Source organism: Alternaria metachromatica, assembly GCF_023757995.1.
Source record: "Alternaria metachromatica strain BMP 0045 chromosome Unknown scaffold_9, whole genome shotgun sequence".
In the NCBI taxonomy this organism is placed as follows: domain Eukaryota; kingdom Fungi; phylum Ascomycota; class Dothideomycetes; order Pleosporales; family Pleosporaceae; genus Alternaria; species Alternaria metachromatica.
This window is the reverse complement of record NW_026055500.1, coordinates 754,240-777,171: the sequence shown is the minus strand read 5'-3', so window position 1 is coordinate 777,171 and position 22,932 is coordinate 754,240. Positions and strand designations below refer to the sequence as shown.

Below are 22,932 nucleotides of genomic sequence, written 5' to 3'. Positions count from 1 at the left end.
TACGATAGGGTGAAGAAGTCTACCAGCTGGAGTGATAGTTTGGGCGCAGTCTGGCGACAGGAGGCGATATGGTAGCTTCAATAATAGTATGAGAATCTTCAGATAATCAACCATCGAAAAAGACGCGACCCACTCTCGTTTCTGTCCGCGTGAACTTGACTCTTGCACTGTCTTTGAAATTGGCGGGTGCGTCATAATCTTGGGCGGATCATGATAAAGCTGCCCAGCGCGTGTCTTAGTCATCCCGGTTCTCAGCCTCTTTGTGGCCGTGCGACTCCACCAACACCAGCCCTGCATAAAGCTCCAGTCCCTCCAAGGCGCTTCACGAGGGCTAATCTAGTCGCGTCATGTGGCATAAACAGTCACGCAATACAGCATAACCAACCCTCACTCTGCTTCTTTGGCCGGCCCGAAGCCATGTTCAACATCTCGAATTTGGTGCAGAAGGCGCAGCAGTACATCGAACCCACGCTCAACACCATAGCCGCTCCCGCATCGTCAGACCGCCGACCCTCCAAAGCCACCCTCTTCCGCTACCAATTCCGCCTCCCCGACTCGCAGAACCCCCTCCAAGAGATTACCGCCGAGCTTACTCTTCAACCCCACCATTCCACGAGGGGCCCCGGCGACGTCACATCGGAGAAGGAGCGCAGCCAGGGCAATCACTATGTCGGAAAGCTGCACCTGAGCGAGCAGTATCTCTGCTTCTCCACACAGGGCTCAAGCTTCGCCAATACTGCGAGTTTGAGCTCCTCCAGCAGCTTCACTGGGCAGACTCACGGCGCGGGACCTGCGGGCAACGGTTTCACATTACCGCTATGCGGCATACGACGGGTGGAGCGGCTGCATAGTCAGAGCTACATGTTCGCGCTGGCGATAACAACATGGAACGGCATACCAGACTCGAAATCGCAGGTGCCTGCTGGTCAGAAGCTTACGATTCAGCTCGCGGGGTCGCGACAGGCGTGCGAACGCTTTTGCGATGCTCTCAAGAAGGGACTGAGAGAGGGCGTCAAGGAGGTAGACAATCTGCGCAAGGTCGTGGGGCAATGCTACTCGGAGTATCTTCTCACAGACGCCGACCAGAAGAAGGCCGGAGATGATGGCAAGCAAGCGCGAGAACACCCAGATACCGGCCTAGGCATGATCTTCAAATATCCAGGCAACGCACGGAAGCTGAGGGATGCGACAAAAATACGACTATGGCGCGAGTATCTTAGAGGTATGACCACCAAGCGTGCTTAAAGACGTTACTAACATGCAGCAGATAACGGCCGAAGCGCAACTCTCATCCGACAACCTACCTTCCACAAGCTCATTCGCGTCGGTCTGCCGAATCGGTTACGAGGCGAGATGTGGGAGCTCACTTCGGGCGCCTTCTTCTTGCGCCTACAGAACCCGAACCTCTACACCGAGACCCTAGCAAAGTTCTCCGGTCGAGAGTCGTTAGCGATCGATGAAATTGAGAAGGATCTCAACAGGAGTCTGCCGGAATACCCAGGCTTTCAGTCCGAAGAGGGAATCGGTCGGCTCCGACGAGTCTTGACGGCATACAGCTGGACAAACGAGGAGGTTGGCTACTGCCAGGCGATGAACATTGTGGTCGCAGCATTGCTGATGTATGTGTACCCCTTGATATACAGCTGCTTTTGTCTAACGAAACAAGTTACATGTCCGAGACTCAGGCCTTTTTCCTCCTATCCGTGCTGTGTGACCGCCTCCTGCCCGGCTACTACTCACAAACCATGTACGGCACTTTGCTGGACCAGAAGGTCTTCGAATCGCTCGTCGAAAAGACGATGCCCATACTATGGGATCATCTGGTCAAATCAGACGTGCAGTTGTCTGTTGTTTCTCTACCTTGGTTTCTCTCGCTCTATATCAACTCTATGCCTCTAATATTTGCTTTCCGCGTTCTTGATGTTTTCTTCCTCGAAGGCCCCAAGGTTCTCTTCCAAATCGGCCTAGCTATCCTGCGTATCAATGGCGAGGAACTACTCGACGCTACAGATGACGGCACCTTCATCTCAGTCTTGAAGTCGTACTTCTCAAGGCTTGACGAATCTGCCCACCCGAAGTCTGAGAACCCCAAACTGCGAGCAGTCACTAGATTCCAAGAGCTCATGGTGGTCGCGTTCAAAGAATTTGCGGGCATCACACAGAACACCATCTCCGAGCAGCGGGCAAAGCACAAGGATGCCGTACTTGAGAACATCGAAAACTTCGCCAAGCGTACATCAATACGCAACCTCGGTCCCGATAGCAAGAAGCTGAGTGTGAATGACCTTGGCTTCTTGTACGACAAATTCTACGCAGTGTTGTACGAGCGACAGCAAAGAGCTGAGATCATGCAACAAGAGGCTGAGCGCAAGGCAAAGGCCAGCAGGATGAAAGCGACTGAGGTTGTGATGGGTACATCTGGAAACGCGGAGAAGGGCCGTGTGGCACTTGGACCCAGCCCTACCCAGATGGACTACGATGCTTTTAGAGAGTTCCTGGCTGGTAAGTCATGCAGTATCGTTTCTATCTATATGTGCTTACGGTAATACAGGTATCGCAAAGTGGGCAATCACTGACTCACCGAGCTCCCCACCCGAGGGCAGTGGTACGCAGTCTCCACACTCGTACTTTGGAAACAGTCTGAGGAAACGACCCCCAATGTCACCATGGGGTTCAGGACCGGAGCCAGCAGATCACGAGTTCATGCGACGCTTATTCCGGCGGTGGGATGTGGACATGACCGACTCATTATCGTTACAGAACGTTGTCACTGGCTTTGCACACGTAAAAGGCACCAAGGACATCATGTCCAACATCAGCTACTTCTTCGAACTCTACGATGACGACGGCGATGGCAGGGTAGATCGTGAGGGTATCTTGAGAATCTCGGAAGCCCTTCTTTTCCTTTCAAGACGAGGCGTCCACGACCCAAGTCCAGCTGCCTCGTCACTTGACGTAAGCTCGGAGGCAGGCTCAGAACGCATCGGTCGCGACGAACAGTTCCTGAGTAGCGTCTCCGCCTTCATTCGGCATTGCTTCGAATACGCTGACCCCGATCACCCTTCTAATCAGTCAAATAAGGCAGTCGACCAGGTCTCAGAAGAGGTTGACAACTTCGCTATTGGCGATGACGAAGAAGATGATCTGATAGACTTTGGATCTGAGCCATCAACACCAAAAGCCACAGCAACCGCGTTCGAGAAGTCAGAAAAGAACCCAATGTCGCCAACACCATCAAATCATACCACTGAATCAGACGTTGCAGAGCGCAACGACAAGGCAAAGTCGGCAAACCTTGCGCTTGACCCGAACAAGCCTCTTCACATAACGCTTCCTACTTTCCGCATGGTCATTCTCGCCGACGACGCACTACTGAATTTCTTCGAAGTCGGCTTCTCATCGTCCTTCCGCCTGGCCGACGAGACGCTGTCCTCGGGATCCAGCTTCCACAACCTCACCACTTTCGCTAACGCTGGAAGGCAAGGCGGCGGAGGTGGAGGATTGGGTGGTGTTGTTGGCGGCGCTGGCGCTGGTGTTGTGCCACCCGGCAAGGGCCTACGAGGCATGCTCGACAACATCGTCAACGACGGAATGCGCGTCGCAACCGAAGTCAGAAGGCGATATGATGAAGCTCAAAAGGAGCTGGATAAGGAAGCTCGACACGGACGAGAAGATGATGACGATGATGAGGAGGTTGATGCGAAAGACCTGGACCTCCTGGAGGGTGCCGAGACGGTGGACGTGGGCGCATCAAAGGGGGAAGCACCGCTGGACCTACTGTCACCAACAGGTACTGGGGAAGAGATCAAGCCGGCTAGGAACCGGTCGGCTAGTGATGCGAGTAGAAGAGTGCTTGAGTTTGAGCGGTAGCATTTGGCTTGTAGCAGGAGTAATCTCTTTGGAGTTTAGGATTATCTCAAGACCTTGCTTCTGGTCTCTTCTGTGTAGACTCATGTATGGAAACGTTCAAAGTTATCTTCTGTGCACCAAGATTGGTGATGTCGCCTACGTTTCATAGCCCATAGTCGGAGGGCGGAGACCCCTGACAGCTATCCGACGTCAACCGCGTGCGTGTCTCTAGCTCTCCACAGCTACCCCGCAAGTCTCGTACCTGGCCCGCGGCTCAGTTCCGAACGAAGCTCACTAACATCAGCTATTCTCCACACGAGCATATCTCACGATGCACGAGTACCCTTCCTTACCTCCGATGCATTCCGCGTCTGAAGATGCTTCGGTCGCTCTTTGCTCGTGCTGCAAGGTCCCGTAGGCCTGCTTACTGCGCACGACGCGGTCTACTCACACAAGCATACAGCATCGGACCCAATGAGGCATGTTCCAAGCTTCCCGATGATGTGATGGTGGAGACTGACGTTATCATAGCCGCCATTGCTCGAGAAGACGGTGCCACAGCACTTTGACGAGGTTGTGAGGCAATACGGTGACCGCAACGCGTGCGTGCCGAGTGGATGAAGCTGTAAAGACGCGTTGCTGATACTCATACAGAGTGATATCGCACCATCAACGTATACGCCTGACGTACGATGCGCTCGATCGCGACTCGAACAGGCTTGCCAGGGGACTGCAGAAGCTTGGCGTGAAGAAGGGGGAAAGAGTCGCCGTCAGTCTAGGAAACAATGCTGAGTTCGCTACTGTATGTTGGAAGCATTTTGGAGACGTATAGTTGCTGACCAGGGGAAAGCTCACGTACGCGCTGTTCAAACTTGGAGCGATACTGGTCTGTAGCCAACCGGCTAGAAGCATGGGTACTAGCAGCTAACAGCTATACAGGTGCCACTCAATCCCTCGTTCAACGCACCCCAAGTCCTCAACGCGATCAATCACCTAGATGCCGCGCATCTCATCATCGGAGCCGAAACGAACCTCCCGCGTAAAGACCCGCGATCCAATATCTCGCTCCTCACGCACTTGATACCCAACCTCGCGGGCTCGACCCTCGAATCTGAACTCGTCCCGTCGCTGAAGAATGTCATACTGGTAAATAATGTGCAAGGCAGGGTGGATCTAGGAGACTATAGGAGTCTAAAGAGATACGAGCACGTATTCGAGGATGGCGCGCAGGACAATGCGTTTGAAGATCAAGGCCTGCATCCGGATGACATCGTCAACATCCAATTTACGTCTGGCACTACAAGCATGCCGAAAGCTGCGTGCTTAAGTCATAGGAGTATCTTGAACAACGGAAATAGCATCGGCGATAGGATGCTATTAACGCCAGACGACGTTGTGTGCTGTCCGCCTCCATTGTTCCAGTAAGTCCTTGTAGCGATCTACCGTCAACATCAACTGACTCCTTGTAGTTGCTTTGGATGCATTCTAGGATACATGGCCACGGCTACCCACGGTAGCGCCATCGTCTTTCCAACCGAAGCCTTCAATGCCCTCGCCACACTCGAAGCCGTTCGCGAATACAAGTGCACAGCCCTCTATGGCGTCCCCACCATGTTCGTAGCTGAACTGGAGCTGCTGGCTCACGGTGCTGTACCCAAAGATGGCTTTCAATATCTGCGTACCGGCATCGCAGCAGGCTCTGCGATTCCCTCGGAACTCATGCGCAAGCTACACAAGAACCTGAATTTGACTGAGTTGACCATCTGTTACGGCATGACCGAGACCTCTCCTGTATCGGCCATGACCACCACAGACGACCCCATCGAAAAGCGCATCGACAGCGTCGGCCGTCTCCTTCCACACGTTCGCGCCAAAGTCGTCAGTCCGTCAGACTGGTCGCGTACACTTGACGTAGGCCAACGCGGCGAACTCGCAGTGTCAGGCTACCTTCTCATGAAAGGGTACTGGGGTGATACAGCACGCACAGAGGAAGTTCTACAACCGGACGAAGACGGTATGCTATGGATGCATACCGGGGATGAGGCGTCCATGGACGAAGAAGGATACATCAAGATTACTGGCAGGATAAAAGATCTGATCATCAAAGGGGGCGAGAACATCCATCCGCTAGAGGTCGAGAATTGTCTCTTCGCTCATCCTGCTATCAGCGAGGTTAGCGTGGTGGGTCTACCCGACGAGCGGTACGGTGAGGTTGTCGCAGCCTTCATAGTTACGCATGCTGGCGATGATGGGAACGTGACCGCGGACGAAGTGCGAAACTGGAACAGGGAGAAATTGAGCCATCATTTAGGTAAGTCCATGAGCTCCTAGAACATCGAATTCGAAGCCTCGGGCCCGCCTAGGAACTATGCTGACTGTATGCACTAGTGCCGAAGTACGTCTTTTGGGTCGACAACTACCCCAAGACTGCGAGCGGAAAGATCCAGAAATTCAAGTTAAAAGAGCGAGGAATTGCGCTCTTGCAGGAGGGTAAAGGACTAATCTAAAGCTCTGTGCACCTTGCGCCCTGTAATAAGAAACATACTTCTCTTGACTGTCGTGGGTATCGTGGATCTGATGACTAATTCCGAACAGAGACTTTCTTGACGAATTTGCAGGCCCTACAACATCATCATTAGCAGTAACGTCTGTCGCTAACCGAGGCCTTCACAAATCTATTCCTAGCTAAAAGCATGCGGTCAACAAGGATCTTGATGTATAGTACTTTATACGAGGAACATGTGTGGGTCGGCTCAACATACTGCATTCAGGCGCGTAAGCCACGCAGCTTTGCACTATCTTGGTTTCCCAACGCGGGCAAGAGCGTCTGGACACAAAATTTGTTACCCGCGTTATGGACCGTTCTTGGACGAAGAAGCGAAGCCTAGGATAAGGCTTACAACCTTGCTGGCCGATTTGCGCTGAATGCGTGGGTCATTCGCTTGAGCCCTCTTGATGCATGAAGCGCGCCCTCCAACGCACTCGCACGCATAACTTTCGATTTATAATCGCGCCTTTTCTTGCACACCGGACTATCTGTTATTTAACACTCACGTACTAGTTATCCGTTACGTTGTCGCTCTTGACATCTCCTCATTCTCTATAAGAGTGCGTAGGCTAGCTAGCATTCGAAGCTCAACGTGTCTTACTGTGGGAACGTATAAATACACAGCCCCTTCATCTTCTACTTGAAGAGACAGTCCCAGTAGGCTCTCGTCTTCACACACGCGAACATGTCCAACCCAGCAACAAACACCAAGACGCCTACTCCGTCCAACCCCTCCTCTCTAAAACCTCGCTATGAGATCCGTAAACTGGGACCCAAACATCTCCCCTGGGCCACAGCCATCCTAGCCCACAGCCACGGTTTTCACTCCACGATCTGGCAGCATATCTGGCCCGACAAAGCACTCGGCCGCTGGACACTAGAAAGCGCCAGTAAACTCGAGTACCTCGTAGCCCACCAAATCGACTCTGGCCTATCCTACGGCGTCTTCGACACGGAATACGAATTCAAAACCGCAGAGGCGAAAGAAGCAGGCGGGAAGCTGTTCTGGGATGTCAACGAACCGGAGGAGAACAGCGTGGAGCAAACCCAAGGACGGAAAGCAGAGGGCTTGAGACTACTCCGCCAGATGGACTTCCCATTGGTCAGCATAGCGTTGTCGTACGATAACTTCGTCCCTCTCGATCCCGCGAAGATGGGCCCGGTAGACGAAGCGATACCAGAGTTCGGTCCGCTCTTCGGCGCTCTGAGGAAGCTCGACCCGAGGGATCCAGCGGAGTGGAAAGCTACCGCACCAGGCCAGGTGCTGATGCGCAACGCGACGTCTACACGCCACGACTATGAGGGTGAGGGTGTTGCGTCGGGCGCGGCGCGCTGGCTGCGGCGCGAGGCCAAGTTGATGGGGTTTAGAGGTATTCAGATTGAGTGTATTGCGGATGCTGTGACGCATCTTTGGAGCGATGGTGTGGAGGAGCCGTTTAAAGGGAGGGTGGTTAGTGAGTTTGGTACGGAGAACTGGGAGGATGAGGAGGGACAAAGGCCATTTGGTTTGGCGAGGCAGAGGTGTACTAAGTGTTGGGTTGATCTGTAGGCTGGTGGTAAGTGAGAGGATGAGAAGAGAGTGGATTTGGATTTGAACGCCCTAATGGTTGCTCAATTGATTGTGCTGCGTGGAAGCGTCCTCTACTGGTACTGAGTGATGAGACCTCTGACGTCAGTGCCCAGTTGGTGTACATCAGCCGACGGGCACAGTCAAGAACTGCAACACTTTCTGAACCACAACAAGCTCTGATCGCATGTCACACACGACCTTGGAATCAATCGAAAGACTATAGTAATTCCGATACCCGGTAACATCGACAAAATGACCGATTTTCGCCCGCGGGCTGAAGCCGAGCTTCTCGTTACAAGAACATGCTATCTCTCGAACGATCCCGTCTTCTTCATAGTCCTCATCATCGCAGAGTACAATTTCAAAGAGGGAGTTATATACCTCCAAGATGGTCTCGCAGGCTCGAGGCTTTACCATCCCATGAACTCCAGCCAATTTATTCAGTGTCTCGACAACGAGACGGGTGAGGAAGTTGAAGTCGTGCACCAAGGCACAGAGCCAGTTCTCTTTCGTGAAGACCAAAGCGAAGTCATTTTTACGACAGGGAGGCCCAGTAAATCCTGCGAAATGCAGTTCATTACTACTGCTCTCCGACCAGATAGGAAGTACAGACTGTGCTTCAAACCGACAACCCCAATTTCGCATTGGCCAGTCAGCGCGGTGAATACTTCGACTTCTCTTTCGAGAAGCCCGGGCGGTTTGCTATCTGCGTATGAACTTCCTACACCAGCCACACCGACTATATCCTGGCAGGCCGCCAACGGCAACGACACAATCATCTTCGAGACCCGAAGTTCGCGACCAAAGACACCAAAAGTCACCGTCTCTCTATCAGCTCCATCGACTTACTCTCTCTCCTCTCCCACCAAGAAACTCGCTTTCACGCTCACGTTCTCGACGGACGCCGCGTATCTCTTTACAGTCCATGCAGATCGCGCATGGGTCAAGTCTCTTCAATCCGACTTGGCAATCCTTGACGCAACGTCGCGCTGCAAGCTCGAACCCTGTCTAGATGTATATCGAGAGCATTACGAAAATGAAAGACACGAGTTTATACGATTCGAAGGAACGTATACGGAGCACCGAGAGTTGGATTTCGGAGGCGGGAATTTAAGTAGGTTGGAGCTAGAGGTTGGGAAGGAGTATATACTCTGCCATCTCGGCGGATCGTGGTGGTGGACGGAGGATACGGTCGAGGAGGTTATGGACTACCTTGCTTCTTGGAGTAGCGCAGGTCTGGAAGTAGGTACGACAATCGAGTTTCAGGGCGCGGGTGAAGTGAAGTTTACGGTGGTGGAGTGATGATACTCTGAGGGTATACGAGCAGTCGGTTGATGTGCATCGTGAGTGTCACAGCTTAGATAGTTTTGGAATGATACAACTATGTGAAGCCGTTGCGCAGTCTTGAAACAAGACTGAGGGGCATGTAGCCGTCAATGTACTGGTACCGTCCATTCATCGAGTAGCACGTCGACGATGTCTCTGTCCACCGGACTCGAGGCCGTTTCGGTCTCTCTCATCTCCTCACTCTTGACCAGCGGAAAAGAAATATAAGAGAAACCCTCGGGACCGCATTCCTCCCCCTCCTTCCTCACATGTAGTTTTTGGTTCGGGTCAAACTGGATCGCGTCCTGTCCCACTGCATTATCGGGCGAGAAGTGTTGGGAACCTAGAGACGACCAAGAGAGCCTTGCTTCAGATTCGAGAGAGCTAGACCGCTGCCGCTTCCTGCAGGCTCTTCTCTCTCTGCCGGGCTGGAGGCTCTCCATTCCAGGTGAGTCGTCGGCATCAGGCTCTGCGTATCCTGGTGATGGAATATATGGAACGGAAACGCCTGACAGTGGTCTACGGATCTCAGATGTAACAAGAAAGCCTTCAGTGTGGTCGGCGATCTTAATGCCGCGACAGGCTGGACTGGGAAGCTCCTCTTGCTTAGCATCCCGCTCAATGCAGCTACCACACGGATAGCTAACATCGCACTGTGGCTGATTAGTAAAAAGTAGAAAAGCATGTTGAATATACGATACCTTGAGTTTCAGGCTTTGGCAGTTCTGACAAGCTCCTATCAAACGCATTGCAGCAGCATGGCGCCTTTGCTCTTCCGTCAACCCTCTTTTCCGGCCACGCACAAGTTTACCATTGCCAGCTTCTAATCTCCCTGCATTCACTGTGCTCGGCTGATCATGAGTAAATGGAGATGCGTCTTGATCTAAACGTGCCTTCTTTCTCGACTGAGACAGACTAGTATCAACTTGTCCACGATCCGTCGTCAACTGGCTGTCACTATCTTTTTCCCGTTGAGCAACTGCTTTCCGTCGAGCTGCTGCTTTTTTTCCACCTTTCCCACCATAGTCCAAGAACATTGTATGCCATTGAGCCCGTCTTTCGGAATGTAATTCGGGACGTAAATCTGGGGCACTCGGTTCAAGTGGGCGATTTGTTCCAGGTACCATATGCCTACTAAGCGGAGGTATAGCATTGCTAGGCGTAGAGACTTTCTCGAGCCATCTGTTGAATCCCGGTGAAAGTGGGCGATCCGGCGGAGGCATCATAGGCTCACTAGGCGGAGGCATATTAGAACTAGGCGTAGAAACAGGAGGTAGCATAGGCCTTTTTAACACGGGCATAGCAGGGCTAGGTAGACTTTGTTTCATTACTGGCGTTGGCTGCATTGCAGCCTGCGACTGAGCTTGTACTTGCTGCGCTTGAGCCTGTGGTTGAGCCGTAGATTGCGCCTGTCTCTGCATCCGCGCCCACATTTGTGCCGAAGCTTCAGGAGACTGCCGAACCAGTTCTGACCGTCCTTGATCGTGGATAGGTCCTTTTTGCTGACCAGACAGATCAAATGGGAAATCTGAGGCTGCACTAACAAGCGGCACTGGAGGACAAGGGGACGTTTGCGCAGAGGATGACGGGACTGGTTCGATGAAATCATGGTATGTAAGAGGCGGGTGCTGAGAGCTCTGCATCGATGGCACCGCCTCGGCATTGTGTGCTTGCTGAGGCTCTGGGTGCTGCCCTCCGGGGAAATTGAAATCAAGAAATGGGAAAGGCGTATTCTCCCGTGGAACGGTCAGAAAGCTGTCAAAGTCGAAGCACTCCAAAGTACCCCTGCTGTCGTTCAAATCGAAAGAATCGCCAGCTCGAAATTCTCCGAAATCTGCCTCTTTCATCGAAGGTTTGATACCTGATTCGAACTTTCTGCAGAAGCGTTGATACATCTTGTGCACGTGTCGCTTTCGATATTTCTTCTTGTCGACACCAAAGCTCTTCTGTAGCATTGTGATGCGCTTCAGAAGTTTCTTCACGTGGTCCGCTGCTTTTGCTAGTTCTTCGGTCGAGATCTGCTCTTCATTGTCATCGCCTGACATCGTAGCGTCGCTATCAGAAGTGTCTGAATCATCTGCGGTTGAAAGGTCAATGGTAATGAAGTCTTTCTGTGGCTTTGAGGGCTTCTCTAGCGGAGGGAGCTCCACAACGGGAGCGCTGGTCATAAGCTCCAAAGTTGGAACACGAGAGGCGACGCTTGATCCTCGAAGGGTTTCTTCGTCATTGATTGCGATATGACAGAATCTGTTTTCGAGAGCTTGCAGGCTTTTGAGTGAGTCCTGCTGTCGCTGGTGCAGTTCGCGGATCTTCTCACGCTCTTCATCCAAGACACCTTTTTCCATTTTTCTGTAGCTATTGTCAGCTGCATTCTATGCATGGTAGTGTATCAGCTCGGCTCACCCTCGCGCCTGACCTTGGGCTAATTGCAAGACATGCAACAAAAGCACAAGGCTGTTCTTCAAACTCTCAAGTCTCCTTTGGTTCAATTCGACCCGCTGTTCCTTCATCGGCCAGGCCAGCTTCCCCATCACGCTCAAGCTTTTCTTTCCATCCTTTGCAGTCTTTCTCCTCTTCTCTACTATCTCTGATACTTCGTCGAAGACGCTTTGGCACTTTTTGATGATGTTGTTAGCGTCCTGGATAGCCTTCTTCGACACGATGGATCCGGCCTCCTCAGACTCAAACACTCTTCCTACGCTCTCGAGCGCGTTCGATGTGAGCTTCACATCATCGGCAATGTCTTTGACGTCTTGGTCTGCCCGCGCGGCTGAGTTCGTGAAGTTGTACAACGCGACGCTGAGCTTGGCACCAGCCCCCGCGATCTGGATGATGCTAGCTGCGAGGCCTATGACTTCGGCCATCGTAGGATACTTGCTGCGTGCGCATTACTTGTCCGTTCGATAGTGTCGCATTGCGATGATGCTAGGATTGAGCGCGAAGATAAGGGCGGAGCGAGTGGGAAAGCAGGCTTCGCAGGAAGGCTGAGTGCCTGCATGACCCGCTGCGGCTGAGGCGCGGCTGCATACTGTGAACGCCTTGCCATGGGTATTAGAGCGAATGAGGATGCCGTCGCACATGCGATGGTGTACAGCGCTGTGAGCAATGCAGGCAAAGATATGCGACAATTGTTTCGCCTACAGAAATGATGATGGTCACCATCTACGTAATGCTTGGGTCCAGTGCAGGTACACGTGGCCCTCATCAGGTGTGCCTGCCTGTTTCGATCCCTCAGTGCCGCGCCTCCGCATCGAATAACCATCTCACACCGGTCGGCCGAAGAAAGAGACGAGCTCTTCTTCATCTCCACAGATCGTACCTTGACAATGACACGTGCTACAAAAAATGAATGGGCAAGCAGCTCTCTTCGATGTTTTTGCGGCCGAGCCTCGCACAATGATACACCGGATAGTTGGGAGACCATACAGTGCAGAAAATTTGAAAGAGTAAGATCGGTCTGGCGCATCATGCAGGATGTGAATGGTATAGACATTATGTTCTGAAGCTAGGCCCTGGGTATATAGCGAAACAGCATGGCAATGCAAGAAAAAGCGTAAAAATGACGTGTGACTTCATCGAGCGCCCTCAGCTACCCTCCGCCTACTTGACATGTACAAGTTCGGGTGTCTGTTGGTAGTAATCCTGTTGCCCATTACCATAGCCGTACGTGACCTGCTGTTGCGTAACGGGCGCATAAGTTTGTTCGGTCTTCTCGATCGTCTGGTTCCAGGAGACGTGTTTGGCAATGCCCAGTAGCGTTATAAAAGCCAGACATTTGGCTAAGCCAATGATGTAAGACAAGGCCAGCGCTGCGCCAAGGGAAGGTACTACGGGCCAGTAGATACTGGATGAGTAGACTACCCCCAACGAGGCGTTCACAAATAGGGTAACGTAGAGGGCGGTAACCCAGCCGAAGAGGTCCTGGGGATGTTAGTAAATGTACCAGTACAGAGTAGCTGCCATGGACTTACACCTCCGGGTAAGCGTCTTGATCTCAGTGCCGAAACGTTTGAAAGAGACATAGCCGCCGAAATAATAACAACGATCATCCATACAATGTCGTAGGCAAGATCGAGACCATTCGAAACTAGTAACGCAAAGTCCCAATTGGATTCCAGGGAGTTATCCGCCAATGCGACGTAGGCAAACATGATAACATCTGCTAGTATGACAGCATACGCAACGCCAATAGTAATCAGAAGTACGGTCTTGGAACCGGATGACATGTTCCCAAATTGCTTGTGCAGCATGGAGTTCAGGACGTAGACGAACACGAACAGCAGCGCAGCATTGGCCAAACTGCTCATGATGGCGGAGGCAACGTTGATATTCCAATAATCAGTGTAGTTGATATTGTCGCACTGTGCCATGACTTGGCTTACGAGACTCAAGATACGTGCGCTGGAGCATGTTAGCACTTCTAAAGCCTGGGAAAGATACTTTGTCCTTACATGACCTGGAGGAAAAGGGCTACAACGAAAGGCGCACCAATCAACTTCTTTCCGGCACCGCTCTTCTTGCGGATAAAGAACGTCGATATGAGAATGACCGTGTACAGAACCAGGAACAGCACCACAAATGCAAGCGCGGCTTGAGCGTACGGTGTAGTAAAGGCGTGCGTGCATGAAGCATTGCTGTAATAGGTGCCACCACCGCCGCTGCGTCTGGGTGCCATGGCAAAAGGGTGTTGGTGCTGATCAAGTCCCTAAGTGGGATTTCTGAAGTCAATGGGAGGTGAGTTGGCGTTCGACTGACGGTAAAACGCGAGACACGGTTCGCGGCGACCTCAAGAGTATTTCAGCAATAACAAATGCATGCTCCATTGGTGCTCCGCCTTCTCACAGCCTGCAGCCTTCCCGTTTCTCCCGTTTTTGGGATTAAGTCAGGGGCAGTTGAGGCGTCGCTAAGCCTCTCAAAGCGTTTGTCGGGCGCCTTACCGTGCCAGAATGATCGAAGCGAGAGTGCGCGAGATCCTGTGGACGCCTTGAAGCCTGGGTGTCAACGCCTCAGCGCGTAGACATAATATCTGGCAGACCCCGAGCACAATGCATTTGATGAGAAAGGAATATGGGCTTGGGCTTCTCGTAGGAGGTCATGTCCGCAATATGTTGAAATGAGACGGGGAGGCTGGTTGCGGGTTACATCGGGGCCAACGCTGTTGCCGACCCCCAACCAAAAAAAAGACCGGGCTGTGCCTCAGGTAGCAGTCTGCGGGTAGTTCGGCTCTGCAAGCGGCTCGAGAGAGTGTCGCGTCACAAAGTGGAACGATGCAGTGGATGCGATGGCACGGCATGACAGGAACAGCCAAGGGTGATCGCCCGGGCAATTCAGCCTTGCGGGTGGCTGGAGCTTCACGTGACGTGGCTAGTGCAGCAACGGATCAGTTTCCGCGATGCAGGGCGCGGCATTACATCATGTTCGTCGCCTCAACCAAAATCAATCTCCCGGCGCGTCTCATTCACGCGCATCTGTTCTTTCGGAGGATAGGCGGTCAGCTGCTCTGATTCATCTTATCATAGCTCGGCCGTCGTCTTACATCTGGCCGTGAGCTCGCAACATCCACCTGTTCCGATGATTCCGTTACAAGGGACCCACGCCACAAGTCTCCCTACCAGCCACGGACATCCGGTATATATCCTCAGACTACCGCGTTCCCATCTCCAAATCGCAAACTATTGAGGACGACACAGACAGGAAGCTAGAAACTCAACAAAACAATTTACACCGCTGGCGCACGAGGAATCAGCAATGGCACAGGTATTGCAGGGACTCTCGACGCGACCCGCGCTCGGTAGCCATGACACGTGGACGGCCAACGCAGCATCGGAAACACTGGATGTGGACGGCGCAACAACGTTGAGCCCGAACGATGAGCAGACAGCAGACTCGCGAAGTCGAAGCACGACAGCAATACCATCCGATGACAGTGGTTCGGAAACGCAGTTGGTCGAGAAACCCGGAGGCCGTAGGAAGAGCATCCAGGTTGTTTTGGAGCAATCGGGAAAGAAAGGCGAATACACCTTCACTGCCAAAGATCCGGTATTCCAAGAGGTTCTCCAGTCAGGTCTGCGGCGAGAGGCCGAGAAGCTCAATGGGAAGACCAAAGGGAAACCGCGCGATCTTGTCTTCACACAACAATTTACCACGTTCGATCGCCAAAACGCGTCCGCGGCGCACTCCCCATTCCACGGATTCTTCACACTCTTCTGGATTGCGATGGCTTTGTTACTCGCGCGAATAGCAGCAGGTAACTACAGGACGAAAGGCTCCGTATTTGGAGATGCAGAGATTCTGCACTTGATGATCGACAAAGACTTGTTCGTCATGTTGACGACTGATGTCGCAATGTGTCTAGCAACCAGCTTTGGCTTCTTCCTGCACAAGGCCATTGCCAACGACTATCTGACTTGGAACGGCTCGGGCTGGCTCATACAGTCCTTGTGGCAGACTTTCTTCACCTGCACCATCATATGGGTTACTTTCTGGCGAGACTGGCCTTGGACTCACACCGTATTCATCGTCCTACACGTCTTCGTGCTGCTAATGAAGCAACACGCCTACTCTTTCTACAACGGCTACTGTATGTGATCCGCACTTCATTAGGAGAGCTGAGCTAACCATCAATAGTATCGCGAGTGTATCGACGACGCAATCTGCTACGTGAAAAGCTACGGCAACTCGATGATATCAAAGCGCAGGAGGGCCCGACCCAAACAAATCCTCCGACTGAGGCGCTGACTGCTTCCGGTCTTGATAACTCGGACCAAGGCGAGTTGACGCGTCGAGGAAGTGTTGGGCCAAAGTATTCTACTAATCTATCGAAAGAAGAGTCCGAGATTGCGTCTATCGGCAAAGCTATTGAAACTGGCAACCCGCTGGATTCGGAGCAGATTGAAGCCTTCCGACGCGTGCTCAACACTGAGATTACAATTCTCGATGAAGAGCTCCGTGGAAAGTGCACTACAACCGATAACGTCTACCCGAACAACTTAACATTCTATAACTTTGTGGAGTGGGCATGCCTTCCCACACTCGTCTACGATCTAGAGTACCCCAGGCAGGAACGCATCAACTGGTGGTATGTGGCGGAAAAGTCAGCGGCCACCTTGGGAGTCATCTGGATTATGATCATCATCTCGCAAGCATACATCTACCCTGTAGTAGTAGAGACCATGCGACACAAAGAGGCTGGCATGTCACTCGACGAGCGATGGAAAGAGTTTCCATGGGTTGGTAAGTGCTACATTACTATGAGACCGTCGAATATACCGCTAATGATCTCCCCTTATAGTATCCGATATGCTCTTCCCCCTTCTCCTCGAACAACTTCTCAGCTGGTACGTCATCTGGGAGTGTCTCCTCAACGTATTGGCAGAAGTCACACGATTCGCCGACCGCGGTTTCTACGGCGCATGGTGGAACTCCGTATCCTTTGATCAATACGCTCGCGACTGGAACCGACCCGTCCACAACTTCCTGCTTCGTCATGTCTACCACTCGTCGATATCGTTCTTTCATCTATCGAAGATGCAGGCAACTTTCTTCACTTTCTTGCTTAGCGCTATCGTGCATGAGGTTCTCATGTTCTGTTTGTTCAAGAAGGTTAGGGGGTATCTGTTTACATTCCAGTTGACGCAGCTGCCGCTGGCAGCGTTCAGTAAGACGAAGTTCATGAAGGGGAGAGATACGTTGGGGAACATTGTGTTTTGGTTTGGTCTCTTTATTGGACCTAGTGTCATCACCAGCTTGTACCTTATCGTTTAGATGTACTAGTACGTCGTAGAATCCCAGCTCCCTTTCAAGCAATACATTTGTTGCTTAGTCTTGGACGCATTCAATCCTCTGAGGCTTGATTAAGTAGGTACACTAGGGTGATAAAGCATGTAGAGTACTTCTAAACAAGTGAATTTACGAGAAAATAGGCCCTCTGCCTACCTGCAGCAATAAATGCTTAGTAATAGTCTTAGACCTTTTAGCCTAGGTAGAGCTATAAATAAAAAATTTCTTAAATTATTAGAAGGTACCTTTATAATAGTACTATAAAACTTTATAAGCTCTTTTAAGTATAAAGAAATAACTAAGGTTATAAAGTATAGTTATAGTAGTAAATAGTAGAGGCCTTAGGCGCATATAAAATCTAGCTTTAATCTTTCTCTTTTTTCTTTCTTACACTATATTACTTAAAATACTAAGTAAGTACTACTATTAGTTATTACTATTACTCTTACTAACTTAAAAGCTTTAAAAATATTCTTTATATTTAACTACTACGCTTTAGTAGCTTTACTTACTCTTATAAAGCCTAAAAACTTTATACTTATAATACTATAATAAACTAGTATTAATACTTTTACGCTATAAATCTTTAAGATAATCTAAACTCTACGCAGCTTCTTTAGACTTAAGCCTAATATTAGAGTAGCTACTTTTATACTTATAAGCTTTATATTACGTCTAGAAGCATAGAAATAAATAGAAGATAAATTATTATATTATAAGCTTACTTAGAAAGCTCTCTTAAGTAGTAAAGCTTCTAAGAGCTTATCTTAATCTATACTAGTATAATTACGTGCTATGCTTTTAAGAAGTATTTAGAGGTGCGTTCTATAATACACTTTCTAAGTATTCTATAAGAGTAGGCTACGTAGTTGTAATAAGCTCTCTTATTATAGCTAAGAACACTAATTACGTGCTTATTAGAGCGTGCGTAGCGCTAAGAGCTTGCTTAGTGTATACGCGCTAATTATAATATTACTAAAAATTATTTAATTAGCTAAACGCTTTCTACCTCTTACCTAAAATAAAAGTAAGTATCTCTAATTTTTATTAGTACGCTTACTAACTCTAGCAGTATACTCTATTATACTAATTAAACTAAGTATACCTCTCTATATCTATCTCTAAGCTCTATAGTATTATATTAAAAAAGAATAAGTATAAGTATAAGAATAGCTGCTCTTCTAAGAATAAGTAGTCTAGTTCTAGTTCTATAAGCGCCTCTAAGGTAACTTCTTTAAGTTTTAGTTACGTAAGTGTGTTAAAAGCTAAGCTATTAAGCTTTAACACCTCTAACTTCTCTAAGCACCTAGCTACTCTCTCTAAGGTAGATAATTGCAAGCGCTTAAATAAGCTCTATAGTATTTCTAGAGGCTCTTCTAAGCGTAGTTTTTCTAGTAAGAAGTAGAGCTTTAGTTCTATAAGTACTTCTACTTCTGCCTATAACCTATTTGCTACCTCTACTTACGCTCTTAAGAAGTCTAATCTATTTACTAAGTATAGTAATGTAGTTACTTAAGAGTAGGCTAATAATATTTTATATTATAATAAGCGCGCTGCCTAGAAGTACGCTAATAAGTAGTACGCTTATAACTTTAAAGCTAAGAATAAAGTAGAGTAAGAGCGTTATAACTAGATTACTTATAAGTATTATATTACTAGTTAAGCTATAGAAAATAAGCAGCGTCTACGTTATAAGCGTAATAAGTAAGTTAAGTGCAACTTAGAGCGTAGCGACAAGAATTCTAAAGCTAAAGTAGTTACTAAAACTAAGTGTATTAAGTCTAAGAATAAGCGCTTTGTTAATAAGTAGCGTGCTAAGTAAGAACGCTTTAAGATTCTACTTCTAAGAGCTATTAAGCTCTGTTAAGAGATAGTTCTAGAGAAAGTAATCTACTAAGCGCAGTAGTCCGCTAATTCTATTAGCGCAATAAAAAAGTATAATAATAAGTAGGCTAGTAAGACTACCTAGAAAGAGTATACTAACTATAATTCTAACGTCGCTGCGCTCTCTTAGAAGCTTTCTAGTAATTTCTATAAGTATTCTACTAAAGTTACTATTATAGTTTCTAGTTCTTTAGCTACTAGTAATACTTATTCTAATATTCTCTTTCTAGATTCTTCTAGTTCTAAGAGCTCTGCTTCTAAGAATTCTGTTGCTATCTCTTCTAACGCTTCTAAGCTTTCTACTAAAGCCTTAGATAAGCTCTCTATTTCTTAAAAGAGTAGTATAGTTTACAACACTTTACCTTTCTCTAGCTCTACTTCTAAGAAGAGGCGTTCTTTTATTATTATAAGTAGTATAGAAAGCTCTCTCTTTAATCTAGAGCTCTCTATCTAGTCTAATAGTTTAGATATTGCTAATTCTTCTAATAAGTATAATAATAAGAAGTATAATAGTAAGAAGCATGCGCTTAATAAAGATTCTAATAATAAGAATAATAGAGCTTTAGTAACTAAGTCTATATATAAGCGCAGCTCTAAGAAGCCTATTTTTATTACTACTAGTAAGCTCTGTAAGATAGTGTGCCTCTAATACTTCTAGTCTATAAGTACTAGAAAGGCTACTAACTCTCTCTACAAAAACTACGTAAGTATTAATAAGAGTAAGAAGTCTAAGCGCTGCCTTGCTAGTGCTATTAGTAATTATAGATATAATAATATATATATATACTCTTTTTTAAGCTTAAGAAGCTTTACTAACTCTTTTTTAGATCTAAGTGTATAAAGAAGGTTACTAAGTGTATAGTTAATTAGTTTTACACTGTAGAGTAGAACCTAAAGACTAGTTATCTACTTAATATTAAGAACTCTTACTTTTATAAGCTTGTCTGCAACTATAATACTACTTTTAAGTAGTACCTTAAGTATAGCTATATAATCTAGAGGCGTAGTAAGAAGTAGAGCTTTAATACTTTAAAAGTAGAGCGTAATACTAATAAGTCTAAGAATACTTCTAGTATTAAGCAGTCTTAATCTAATCTTAATAATAAGACTAACAACGCTTCTACTTCTAAGCAGCGCTCTTTTAGTAAGTTTTATTCTAGTACTCTAACTTCTTAGTACTAATAAGCTTTATAGAACTTTGTCTAGTAGTTAAGTAGATTAACTACAACAAGACTATAGATAATAGTGCAGCGCTCTCTAATAATAATAATAGAAGAGTATCTTTTAAGACTATTACTAATAATACTATTATAGTTACCTATAAGAGTATTACTACTAAACTTAGTTGCGCATTTACGTCTATAGAGAAAGTTATACTCTCTTAGTTCTTTGCCTTAGAGTTTAAGTATCTCTAAGCTTGCAAGAATACTACTAGTAACTAGTAGTGCTTCTTTAACTTTATACTTAGATAACTAAAGAAGCGTTGCTCTAATTATAGTTCTAGGTATATACTTTCTTATCTTACTACGCTCTTTAGAGCGTGTGCTTTAATAAAAGCCTTTTCTAATAAGTAGTTTTTTATAGACTTATAAGAAAAGCTACGCTTAAAATATACTTTCTACTACTCTCTAAAGAGAGTAGCTAAAAACTCTTTTATACCTTATAAGCTTTGTAATACTACTAATAATTTAATATTCTTTATATTTAGCTGCTTCTTAAAGTAGGTAAATTACTAAACTAATAGATTCTTAGTAAGCCTATTAGCTAGTATACTCTTAGTCTCTAAGTACTTAACTCTAAAAGACCTTTTAGCATGCTCTTACCTTAGCTACATGTTTTAGATATTAATATATCTAAGGCGTATTATTATACGCTTATTAGCGCTAACTACTAAGTGTATAGTCTGCTAGTTATTATAGAAAATTATCTACGCTACTTCTAAAGTAAGTGTAAGCTTCTAAAATAGCCTCTTAAGAGCTATTACTTCTTTACTAATATACTTAAGAGTAAGAAGCTCTACTTCTATAGTTAAAGTTATTATAGTTACTTATTATACTACTTTCTAAATAATAGTACCTCTAAAGAGTATAATAAAATAGCTTTATAAAGAGCGCCTAGTCTCTAGGTTATCTATAAAAGAAGTGTTGCTGCAAATTATAAGCTCTACTCTAGAGTGCGCTCTATAGTAGATAGTCTAATAGTAAGTCTTGTATAAGTATATAATTACTTAGTTAACTACTTCTATATACTCTTTACTTAGGTTTATAAGAAAGTGTAAGAGCTTTAAGGTAGCGTATACTATATTAGACTATAGTATAATAGCTGTATAGAGTAGTAATCTAATATACTCTTAGTAGTCTTTAACTACTTTCTTATCTGCTTTACCTATTAACTTTATAAGCTCTTAGCTTAGAAGTAGTGTAGTAAAGCTTAAAGAAGTGCTTTCTAAGTTAAACTTCTTAGTAAGCTTATTTAAATACTTATTATATATAAGCGTTATAGTATAAGCAGCGTAATTGCGCAATACTTTTACTTCTAGAAACTATTTAACTAGGCCTTTCTCTTCTAGGTTATATACTACTTTTATTATATTAGTAACTTATAAAGCTTCTTAATAAGTAGTGTAGTAATATATAAGTAGTATATTATTAACGTAGAAAAGTAGAAGAATCTTTCTTTATTTATTAAAGAAGAGATAAGGCTTTTCTTTAGAAGTAATAAGACCTACTTTCTTTACTATATATAAGAGCTCTTTATACTAGAGTAGTAGAGAGTTCTTTAGTCTATAGAGAGCACGCTTAAGCTTTATATACTTACTAAGCTTCTTAAAGCTATCTAGTATATTATATACTATAACTAGCTAGTGCTCTTAGTGCGTATAAAGAAATACTTCTATAACATTAAACTAGAGAATCTCTAGGTTAAACTTAGCTACTATTGCTATTACTATTCTAAAAGAGCGTAAAGTAAGCGTTACTGCATACGTAGAGTATATAGAATTAATTACTTATAGATCTTCTCTTACTACTACGTAAGCTTTACACTTAATAAAGTAGCTATTCTAATTAACCTTATATATAAATACCTACTTTAGTAGAAGTAGGCGCTCTTATACTAAGAAGCGCTTAATCTTTTTTTAGGTACCTACTCTATAAAGTATATTAATCTCTTTCTTATAGGCTTTATAGAAGAGCTTACTATATAGATAATTACTAAGATTCTTATACTTCTTTAGAAGCTGTAGTAGTTAATTATAGTGTACATGTTTAGATAGCTTATACTTCTATAAGAGTATATTACTTAAGATTATAGCTACTATAATTAAGTAAACTATTATAAGCTCTTTCTAGTCTTTTTCTACTCTATATAAGTATTAGAGAAGACTATTTAGAAGGTTATTATCTTATATACTATTCTATAGATTATATAGCGCATAAACTTCTAGTTCTTCTACTTCTAGGTCTTTACGTTACTCTCTAATTCTAGAGCTTAATTACGTTAGTTCTTTATAATTACGCCTTTAGCGTGTTAGTCTAAAAGTAAGTAGTAGTTCTATTTTACCTTATTCTAGAGAAGTTCTAAACGTAGAGTATGCGTAGAAATATAGTGTACTTAGAGGCACTTTATTCTAATAAGCACTGTGTACCTTATTCTAATAAAAGCTTTTTATATTAGAAAGCTATTTATTACTTAGTACTAGTAGGCGCTTTTCTCTAGTTTAGTGCACTTTCTAGGCGCTACTATTATACTTCTAACTAGACCTTATAGTCTAGTACGCTCTAGGCTCTAGTATTTACTCTAGAGTAAATAGGTCTATATACTCTTAAGAGTCTATATAGATTTCTAGTAGTTAGCTAGCTAAGCTTTCTACCTATGTAGAAGATGTATTGTATACTACTTATTAATTAGGCTAGCTAGCCTGTTTAATAGTAAGCTATAATATACTACTTTCTAGCTTCTAGATATAGTCTTTAGA

General features: G+C 46.3%; 6 protein-coding genes across 6 annotated transcripts; 4 read left to right on the top strand and 2 right to left on the bottom strand.

Moving 5' to 3' along the window:
• Positions 1 to 417: 417 nt before the first annotated feature.
• On the top strand, positions 418 to 6,356 carry J4E83_005058 (uncharacterized protein; the record flags this gene model as incomplete). The annotated part of the gene is made up of 10 exons (XM_049331980.1): positions 418 to 1,222; positions 1,268 to 1,619; positions 1,667 to 2,502; positions 2,552 to 3,849; positions 4,381 to 4,451; positions 4,504 to 4,651; positions 4,700 to 4,735; positions 4,789 to 5,270; positions 5,319 to 6,160; positions 6,238 to 6,356. The coding sequence occupies 10 exons, from the start codon at positions 418 to 420 to the stop codon at positions 6,354 to 6,356; spliced, it is 4,989 nt and encodes a 1,662-aa protein (XP_049189075.1).
• A 726-nt stretch (positions 6,357 to 7,082) lies between these two features.
• J4E83_005057 (uncharacterized protein) lies at positions 7,083 to 7,946 on the top strand (the record flags this gene model as incomplete). Its single annotated transcript, XM_049331979.1, has 1 exon — positions 7,083 to 7,946. The coding sequence occupies one exon, from the start codon at positions 7,083 to 7,085 to the stop codon at positions 7,944 to 7,946; it is 864 nt and encodes a 287-aa protein (XP_049189074.1).
• A 273-nt stretch (positions 7,947 to 8,219) lies between these two features.
• Positions 8,220 to 8,683, top strand: J4E83_005056 (uncharacterized protein; the record flags this gene model as incomplete). Its single annotated transcript, XM_049331978.1, has 3 exons — positions 8,220 to 8,520; positions 8,566 to 8,572; positions 8,620 to 8,683. The coding sequence occupies 3 exons, from the start codon at positions 8,220 to 8,222 to the stop codon at positions 8,681 to 8,683; spliced, it is 372 nt and encodes a 123-aa protein (XP_049189073.1).
• A 1,937-nt stretch (positions 8,684 to 10,620) lies between these two features.
• On the bottom strand, positions 10,621 to 12,157 carry J4E83_005055 (uncharacterized protein; the record flags this gene model as incomplete). Its single annotated transcript, XM_049331977.1, has 3 exons — positions 10,621 to 10,678; positions 10,725 to 11,642; positions 11,697 to 12,157. The coding sequence occupies 3 exons, from the start codon at positions 12,155 to 12,157 to the stop codon at positions 10,621 to 10,623; spliced, it is 1,437 nt and encodes a 478-aa protein (XP_049189072.1).
• Positions 12,158 to 12,893: 736 nt separating this feature from the next.
• Positions 12,894 to 13,968, bottom strand: J4E83_005054 (uncharacterized protein; the record flags this gene model as incomplete). The annotated part of the gene is made up of 3 exons (XM_049331976.1): positions 12,894 to 13,214; positions 13,265 to 13,694; positions 13,745 to 13,968. The coding sequence occupies 3 exons, from the start codon at positions 13,966 to 13,968 to the stop codon at positions 12,894 to 12,896; spliced, it is 975 nt and encodes a 324-aa protein (XP_049189071.1).
• A 1,073-nt stretch (positions 13,969 to 15,041) lies between these two features.
• Positions 15,042 to 17,057, top strand: J4E83_005053 (uncharacterized protein; the record flags this gene model as incomplete). Its single annotated transcript, XM_049331975.1, has 3 exons — positions 15,042 to 15,873; positions 15,921 to 16,526; positions 16,585 to 17,057. The coding sequence occupies 3 exons, from the start codon at positions 15,042 to 15,044 to the stop codon at positions 17,055 to 17,057; spliced, it is 1,911 nt and encodes a 636-aa protein (XP_049189070.1).
• Between the last annotated feature and the right edge of the window lie 5,875 nt (positions 17,058 to 22,932).